The sequence below is a fragment of the Rattus norvegicus genome, chromosome 17, assembly GCF_021556685.1.
Source record: "Rattus norvegicus strain SHRSP/BbbUtx chromosome 17, alternate assembly SHRSP_T2T, whole genome shotgun sequence".
Classification (NCBI taxonomy): Eukaryota; Metazoa; Chordata; class Mammalia; order Rodentia; family Muridae; genus Rattus; species Rattus norvegicus.
The window spans coordinates 8,977,613-8,987,013 of record NC_141550.1 but is presented as its reverse complement, the minus strand read 5'-3'; the positions used below and the strand labels follow the sequence as shown (position 1 = coordinate 8,987,013).

The following is a 9,401-nucleotide window of genomic DNA, read 5'->3' as shown; positions in this document are numbered from 1 at the left end:
CCCCCCCCCAAAGTTTCCCAGTGTTAAGAACTGTTATAGTGTCGTTTTGCTCTTCTGTAGATTCTAAATCTTCACATCTCATCTTGAGGAGTCTTCCCTTTTCAGTGTGGCTCTCCCCTCCTTGTGTTTTTTTTTGTTTGTTTTTTTTTGTTTTTTTTTCCTTTTCCGGAGCTGAGGCCCGAACCCAGGGCCTTGCGCTTGCTAGGCAAGCGCTCTACCACTGAGCTAAATCCCCAACCCCCCCCCCGCCCCCTCTTTGTGTTTTTAAGTCTTTTCGAAGCTCCCAGGATCTTGCATACAAATGTAGAAATAAGTGACTAAGTAAGTACAGAGTATATAGGGAGACAGTTGAAGCGTTATTTAATGCAGGTTAAGGCAAACATACACACTTCCTGGGAGAGCCTGAGGCTGCATAGGTTTCCTCAGTGGTCTGCAGCGAAGAAGACCCTTACAAGGCTGACCTGGCTGAGGTCACACTCCATAGCACCAATGAGCGCTGCGGGTTGCGCTGGGAAACCAGGCTGCCGCGGTAGGCGCAGCCCGCGCCGCGCGGCCTCCAGCCGGTTGGTGGCGCTGTGGGGAAGCAGCCGCTTCTTTCCGCTGGCCTCTTCCTTCCGCGCCCGGCGCCAGCACATCCTGTTTTCGTTGGCCACGCTCTGATGGCGGTCACTGCTGGAGCTTTGGCCATTTCGTAGGGCCGGTCCTCGCTCGGTACTGTGAGGACTTGGTGCCTCCCTCCTTTGTCCTCTTCACCGGTCTGCGCATCGTCCCCAAGGGCGCAGGCCTTCCGCTGGCTGGCAGCATGGGCAGGGAGTCTCGGTGAGTCCGCGGGCGAGCGGCTTCTTGGTCTCGGAGGGGAGCGGTGGAGGTGGCGGCGCGGCGAGTGCGGGGCGACCGCGCGTGTGGCCGCTGAGCATCTGGTCGCCTGGACTGCGAGGAGGCGAGGACCGCAGATTCCCGTCGACTTGCAACCACCGGTTCGAGCCCTGAGCGGGAACAGACCCGCTCATCTCACCCCGCCCCTCCACGGTGCCTCCAGCCTTATCCTCTCCAGTTAACCCTGACCCGGTTCACTCTGTTTCTGCGTCGCTTTCACTACCCTAACCCTAACCCTAGTTTACTTTGGTGCGCGCGAGGTCTTCTCTCCCTAAGTCATTTAAAAGCACGTGCGGGCATTTTTTTACGCACCTGCTATAAATGCAGGACTGGCTTTTATTGGATTACAGCAACCTGTTTCGTGAACATTTACTTCGCTGGTAGATTTCCTTACTTTGTTGCCTACTTCTTTGTGAAACGGTTCCCGCGGGCACCGTACGGTGTCTTCAAAACTTTAGGTGTTAATAACAGGTTCAGGACCTTGAGGCTGATGATACTATCATCATCATTATTTTGAAAGATGAGATGACAGGTATGTATGTAGCCAGTCTGAAAGATGCTATGGTTCAGTGTGTAGGGAGAATGAAAAGTTTACGTTGCTTTTACTGCTAACAGCACTTTACTGGGTTATAACTTAGGTTCAGGGAAATGAGCAAAGTGTGAGTGGAGCGTCTTGAAAGTTTGCAAATATAAAAAGCCTGGAGGATCATCCGGTTAAAGGGTGTATCACCGTGAATACAGTTCATGTGATAGTCTTGTGAATCTCCCAAAGGCCATTGTTCTTCATCTGGCTGTCCAGACCTGAGATCTGGAGGCAATGTTTGGCTCGTTCTCCCTCTGTTTCTAGTTAGATTCTGTACTGTTTCCCCATTCCTGAAGTCTTTTGACTTAAAGGTGGTGCTTAATGCTAATTGTTCAGGTAGCTTCAATTTGATTCCTTCCTGATCTTGCCATTACAATTATGATATATATACATATATATATATTTTTTTGGTTCTTTTTTTTTTCGGAGCTGGGGACCGAACTCAGGGCCTTGCGCTTCCTAGGTAAGCGCTCTACCACTGAGCTAAATCCCCAGCCCCAATTATGATATATTTTAAGATTTATTTATTTATTATATATAAGTACACTGTAGCTGCCTTCAGACACACCAGAAGAGGGACTCACATCTCATTACAGATGGTTGTGGGCCAGCCATGTTGTGGGAATTTGAACTCAGGACCTCTGGAAGAGCAGTCAGTGCTTTTTTTTTTTTCCGGAGCTGGGGACAGAACCCAGGGCCTTGCGCTTGCTAGGCAAGCGCTCTACCACTGAGCTAAATCCCCAACCCGCAGTCAGTGCTCTTAACCACTGAGCCATCTCTCCAGTCCTAATTATTTATATTTGTGTTGCTGAAACCAAAGTGACATTTCAGACCTTGCCATTTTTTGACTTAGTGTCTATTGGATCCTGTTACTTTCAAGATGAAATTCAAACTCCTCAGATCTTTCCCAAGAAGGACTCTTTTACCCATTTACCTGTATACTGTTGTCTCCCTGGGGTGTCTGGCTTCTCTGTTCTTGGTTTTTTCAGGGAAGAGTGAAAGGCTCAGAGGTAAGAAAAAAGCCTTTTTTTTTTTTTTTTTTAAGATTTATTTTATTTATAAGTGAGTACACTGTAGTTGGTCTTCATACACTTCCGATGGTTGTGAGCCACCATGTGGTTGCTGGGAATTGAACTCAGGACCTCTGGAAGAGCAGTCGGTGCTCTTAACCACTGAGCCATCTCTCCAGCCCCAAGAAAAAAGCCTTTAGTCTCCGTTCATCCAGAGCTTTCATGGGGAATAGAATGAGGTAGATCATGATCAGAAAGTGAATGGAGGCTGGGGATTTAGCTCAGTGGTAGAGCGCTTACCTAGGAAGCGCGCAAGGCCCTGGGTTCGGTCCCCAGCTCCGAAAAAAAAAAAAGAACCAAAAAAAAAAAAAAAAGAAAGTGAATGGATTGTTGCTTCCTAGTAATGGTGACCTTCAGTGGTGGTGAGGAAGGCTGCTGCGAGCTGATCTCAGGGCCTCACACATTCAGAACATGTGCTGGACCATAGCCTCTCCGTTCAGCACAGTCTCCCTTTCCTGCTTATTCTGGTCACACGTGCAGACCTCCAGTCCTTCTCTCTTACCCTCAGACTTGACATTTAATTCATAATTATTTGAGTCCACGCTAGTGTTTTGGGCTACTGTGCTGTATTCTTGTTGCAGATCTTGATATTTCTCAGCATCTTCACTTGCTATTCCCACCTATTCGGCCACATTCCTCCTAAGCCGGATGCTTGCTTTAGTTTCATGTTTTCTCTCCTGTTGCCTCCTTTGTCTGATTTGTTCTTTGTTGCTAGCAACAAAACAGTACTTTTTCATTCATTTAAACTTTTGTTAGTTATAGGCTGTCTTAGTCAAGGCTGACTTTGAACTGCCAGTTGCCCTGCCTTCACCTCTGAGTGCTGGCATTGCAGCCCTGACTCTTGAGTGATAACTTTAAAAATAGGCATGCTTAAAATTCTCCCAGTAGGGGTTGGGGATTTAGCTCAGTGGTAGAGCGCTTGCCTAGAAAGCGCAAGGCCCTGGGTTCGATCCCCAGCTCCGAAAAAAAGAAAAAAGAAAAAAAAATTCTCCCAGTAACTTTTCCTTTTTTTGCTATGTATTGTAAGAATATTTACTCATGGGACTGGAGAGGTGGCTCAGTGGTAGAAAGCACTGGGTTGGGCTGGAGAGATGGCTCAGTGGTTAAGAACACCCGACTGTTCTTCCAGAGGTCATGAGTTCAATTCCCAGTAACCACATGGTGGCTCACAACCATCTGTAAAGAGATCCGATGCCCTCTTCTGGTGTATCTGAAGACAGCTACAGTGTACTTATATATAATAAATAAAATAAATCTTAAAAAAAAAAAAGAAAGCACTGGGTTTGCACCAAAGGATCCAGGTTTACTTCCTAGCACCCACATGGCTCCTTTTCTGGTTCCATAGGTACTTGCATACAAGGGATGCCCATGTGCATACAAACAAATTCACACACACACACACACACACACACACACACACACACACACACACTCTGGAATTCCTATTCTTTTTTTTTTTTTTTTTTTTTTTTCCGGAGCTGGGGATTGAACCCAGGGCCTTGCGCTTACTAGGCAAGCGCTCTACCACTGAGCCAAATCCCCAACCCCCACACACGTACTCTGGTGTATACATATACACATAAATTAATTAAAGTGTTTAGAGATGGAAACATGCTGGTCTTAACCGTCTTGATATAAGTGATCTTTCCTCAGTAGCTGAGACATCTTAATAATATTACAGGTGTCTGCCGTCATGTGTGGCCCAATACTTACTCAGAGTAAAAACAGTCATTGTAAGACCCTGGGAGGTTCTCCATATTTGAGTATTTTGCTATTTCTCTGATCTTGTCTAATGGCACTCTCTTGAGTCCCTTTCCCTCCCCCCTCCCCACCCGGCTGGCCTTGAACTCAGAGAGCTGCTTGCTTCTGTCTCCTGTGTGCTAGGATTGAGTCATGTGCCACACCCCTGGCCCACTGTCTAGCTTGTTTAACTGTCTTTCTTGCTATTCCTTCTTGTACCTCTGGTCCAGATTCCTTCCCACGAGTTTACTCCTGTGCCTTTTGCCTGGAAGGTCTCCCAGTCTGGCCTCAAGCCCATGGTGATCCTCCTGCCTCAGCCTCGCATGAGTCGCCATGCCTGATTCCTGCTTTCCTTTCCAGTCTGTACACGTACAGCAAGAGTTCATTTTCTCCTAATTAAATCATCTTTTCTGTATTTGCTGAGTTTTCTTGGGTTTGATATTGTTCTAGCCATTACCGAAAACGGTCAGCATCTCGAGGTCGCTCTGGAAGTCGGTCTAGGAGTCGCTCACCCTCTGACAAAAGAAGCAAACGTGGAGATGACAGGCGTTCCAGGAGTAGAGACAGAGACAGAAGGAGAGAGAGGTCTCGGAGCAGGGACAAAAGGAGATCTCGGTCACGGGACAGGAAACGCCTGAGGTAAGACGTCCAGTTCTGCAGAACCGGTAACACTGGGCATTCCCGGACAAATTGGTCTTCTCCAAAGCTGTGTTCTGGTTTGGAAGTTAGTGGCTCATTTGTGGGCCTTCTGCTATTTTCTCAGTTCTTTATTAGACCCAGGACTTGTGTATAAAGAGAGTCTTAAGCCATATCTTTAAGCTCAGACACTTTAGATTGTGGTTTTTGTAATCCAGAGAGAACCTTGAGGTCCCCGAGAGATTAAGGTAATATGCTCTGCTCGTGGAGGTTTTGCTTCTACCCAAGAGGGCCAGCCCTGTGTGAAGGGAAGCCACTACAGCAGACACTGGGAAGAGATGGGAAGAGCCCCTGCGGGCCCTCTCCGATGTTTTAAGCTCGTTTAATGACTGTTCTTGTGAAAAACACTCTGAACGTTTTTATTTCACATTTACTCACATATTTACTGACACTAACGTCAATAGTTACAACCTTTCTCAGTGACAGTGTCTTCAAAAACAGAAAGCTTGACGGCGTTAAAGTGTGACTTTGTCTTAAGAGGTTGGAAGGTGAGAATACTGTGGTCTTAATGCCTGACAGTCTGAGAAGCAGTTACCTGTGACATTGTAGAGTGTGGGCGAGTTCACCTTCCTGTTACAGGTCCCTCAGACAGCTTCTTAACAAGTAACAAATGCATAATCCCCAACCCTCTGCCCCCACCCTTGGTTTCTTTGTGCAGCCCTGGCTGTCCTGGAACTTGATCTGTAGACCAGACTGGCCTGGAACTCACAGAGATCCATCCTCCTGCCTTTGTTGCACAGCCACCACCTCCCTCCCCGCCCCCTGCTGATCTTTGACTTTTTTAAAAGACTTATGTGTTATATATGAGTACACTGTAGCTGTCCTTAGACCCACCAGAAGAGGGCATCAGATCTCATTACAGATGGTTGTGAGCCACCATGTGGTTGCTGGGAATTGAACTCAGGACCTCAGTCAGTTAGTGCTCTTAACCACTGATCCATATCTCTCCAGCCCAATTTTTGACTTTTTATGTGAGAATAAATTTGCAGATTTTAGGTCAAGGATTTCTAGGCTGGGTGTGCTTGCACATGCTTCTAATCCCAGCACTAGGGAGTCAGAGGCTGGTGGATCTCTGTATTCAAGACAGTGAGACTCAAAACAACGCAAAAACAAGACTGGAGATTACATAGTGAATTCTTCATAGCAGCGCAAGGGAAGAAGCGTCACCGTTAGTCATAAGAGTCTGCCCATTTCCTTCATAGGCTCAGGCTTCCCTGGCCAAGACGAGGAGCGTGAGTAGCTCAGCCAATGCTCCAGGGGGGAGCTGCAGCCCTGGCTGTGGGCTGGGTGACATGTAAAGTGCCTACCACAGCCTGCTGTGCCCTCCCGGGTCTATCTGTTTGTTGGACTTGTTTCCCACTCAGCCGACCTGGTAGCTAAGTGAGGCTCTGCCTCAATAGTGCACGTGATTGGGAGCCCCTTTCTGGCTGGGACGGTCACGGTCTGAAATGGTGAGTATCTTTGGCCACAAAATAAAAGAAAGGTCTTCTTTCCAGACGTTCCAGAAGTAGAGAGCGTGACAGAAGCCGAGAGCGAAGAAGATCTCGAAGCCGGGATAGAAGGCGCTCAAGGAGTCGGAGCCGGGGCAGGCGGTCCCGGTCTTCCAGTCCTGGCAGCAAAAGCAAGAAGGCTGAGAACAGGTAAGGCTGTCAGCTTCCTCCCCTCCGCCTCTGTTTTCTGCCTTTGAATGCATCCTTATCGGCACTCGCTGTGAATGCTGGCAGAATGTTTGTTAGTTATGGGGCTTACACTTCAGTTGAGAGTAGTGGGTTCTATTGGTTTTACGTACTACACTGTGCCCTTATTTAATATTTACTAACGGGCAGAGCTTCTGTTAGCATCGTGTGGGGCCATGACTATTGTTGTAGGCACGCTGGTCGCTGTGCTAGGCAAGCCCTTGGGCGTAGGTGCCAATGGAGACAGGAGGCCTCAGGTCCCTTGGAGCTGGAGGTACAGGAATTCTTTTTTTTGAAAGATTTATTTTATTTATATGAGTACACTGTCTCTCTCTTCAGACACACCAGAAGGGGGCATCAGATCCCATTACAGATGGTTATGAGCCACCATGGGTTGCTGGGAATTGAACTCAGGACCTCTGGAAGAGCAGTCAGTGCTCTTAACTGCTGAGCCATCTCTCCAGCCCAGGGATTCTTTTTTTTTTTTTTTTTTTTTTTTGGTTCTTTTTTTTCGGAGCTGGGGACCGAACCCAGGGCCTTGTGCTTCCTAGGTAAGCGCTCTACCACTGAGCTAAATCCCCAGCCCCCAGCCCAGGGATTCTTATTTATTAGTTATGGGGCTTATGATTCACTTAGAAACTCGCAGATTCTATTGCTCTCATACTCTGCGCTGTACCCTTATTTAATGTAGATAGTTAAGGGCCAGAGCTTTTGTAAGCATCTTCTTTTGTGGTGTTGTGCGCCATCTGCTGGAGGTTCTGGGAACCGAACTCCTTTGCCAGAGAGCAGTATGTGATCTAACCATCAGTCAGCCGTGCGCCCCAACAATGGCTTCTTTACTTTTATGTGTGCCCTTTGGAGTTGCTACTTGGGAAAGCGTGGCCTTCACTGGTGTGAGTTTGTTGTGTGTCTCTTATGATGCTCTTGTCAGGTCAGCGAGTTTGCTCTCCAGTCTTCTACCACCTGGTAACAGTGCTCACTGAAACCACGAATGTGATTATGTTGACTCTCACCTCTTTCCTGTTCCTGTTTTACTCAGTGTTGGCACCTCTCCAGTGTTGTTTTCCTTTGTAAGTTGTACTCGTATCTTACCAAGGCCAGTGTATAATACTGTTGGGATTTCTTGACAATAAGCCTGGGTCCTAGCACTTAGGAAGCAGAGGCAGGTGGATCTCTGGGTTTGATGCCAGCCTGGTCTACACAGTTAGAATATTCCAGGACAGCCAGGGCTCTGCAGAGAAAACCTAGCTTAAACTAAACAAAACAGCAACAAAACCAAGAAGAGGGAGAGAAAGCAAGCAAGATGGAACCACAAAAAACTGGATTTATCTCTCTGTCTGTGTGGGGATGTTCTGCCTGCATATGTCTGCATGCCGTGTGCATGTCTGCTGCCCTGGATTTCAGAAGAGGTGGAGCCCCTAAAACAGGAGCCACAGTGGGTTGTGCCTCTGTGTTGGTGCTGGGACTTGCACCAGAAGGAGCGATTGGTGCTTTCACCGCTGCGCTGTCTCTGTCGTTTTCTCACGGAGAGCCATTCAGAGTAGTACTCCATTCACTTGCCTACCTCTGTTTCATTGTTTGAGATAGGATCTTGCTGTGCTGGTCTGGTTCCCTCAGGAGCTATCTGTCCTCTGCCTCCCGAGTGTCACTTTGTTAGCGCTCTGCCCCTGGATGAAGCCACTGCCATAATGCCGGTGACCATTCCTGTGCACATGCCCCAGCATACCTGTGCGTGAGCGTTCCCAGGCAGTACATGTGGTGGAGACTGCAGCCCTGACTGGGTGATGGCAGCAGGTTCCTCTCCGGGGGGTTTGCACCTCTACCCCAGCACAGCATGCGAGAGAAGAGAGTTCTCTCGCTCCCTGCCTTCCCAGTGTCTAGACTTGCTGGTCTTTTATGTTTGTGTCAGTTGGTTAGATATGCAATTATATTGTAGATTTTTTATTTTAAGAATTGGGAAGAATTGGGGCTGGGGATTTAGCTCAGTGGTAGAGCGCTTACCTAGGAAGTGCAAGGCCCTGGGTTCGGTCCCCAGGTCCGAAAAAAAGAACCCCCCCCCCCAAAAAAAAAAAGAATTGGGAAGAATTTCATTACAGAGAAAAGGTAAGAATTCAAGAGCTGATTTTTGGCTTCTTGAGGTGAGGGGCTTACTGTGGCTTTAATGTGCATTTCTTTGATTGCTAGTGAAATTATTCATTATTTGGGTTTCTTTTCTGAAGAACATGTTCATAGCTCATTAAAAAATTTATTTTTATTTAAAATTTTTTTATGAATGCAGTGTTCTCACACACACACACACACACACACACACACACACACGTATCACGTGAGCATTGTGCTGAGGTCAGAAGAGGGCATCAGATCTCTGCACCTGGAATTATCCGTGACGTGGGTGCTGGGAGCCGAGCCGAGGCTTTCTGTAAGAGCAGTCTGTGCTCTTGACGACCCTGACCCTCTCTCCCAGGCTGTGTACCTTTTTATTTTTCCTTCTTTCTTTTGGACTGTTTCTCTTAGAAAATTGTTTTAGACTTGTACTGGTTGAATACCTAGCACTAAGTGAGATAAGAAGTGTTTTTAGTTTATGGCTTGTGTGTTTTGTCACATATGAATGTGTAATGACAGCTATCATGGCAGTGACATCCCCGTCTAGCCACAGAGGCTATTTTTATGAACATGTTATGCATATTTAACCTGAAAGTAGGGTTTCTGTTTGGTTTTGCACTGCTAGGGATTGATCCAGTGAGGTGCCCTCCCACCTGG

General features: G+C 47.4%; 1 protein-coding gene across 6 annotated transcripts in view; it reads left to right on the top strand.

Moving 5' to 3' along the window:
• Nucleotides 1-638: 638 nt before the first annotated feature.
• Ddx46 (DEAD-box helicase 46) overlaps nucleotides 639-9,401 on the top strand; it is a 46,161-nt gene continuing 37,398 nt past the window's right edge. For 4 of the 6 annotated variants that reach the window (XR_015640632.1, XR_015640631.1, XM_087589771.1 and 1 more), the window contains exons 1-3: nucleotides 639-819; nucleotides 4,720-4,908; nucleotides 6,462-6,605. Coding sequence is in view for 4 of the 6 variants with exons in the window: in XM_087589771.1 (XP_087445897.1) it covers nucleotides 803-819; nucleotides 4,720-4,908; nucleotides 6,462-6,605 (350 nt within the window). In the remaining 2 variants the exon portion in view is untranslated. 6 annotated transcript variants of the gene reach the window in all.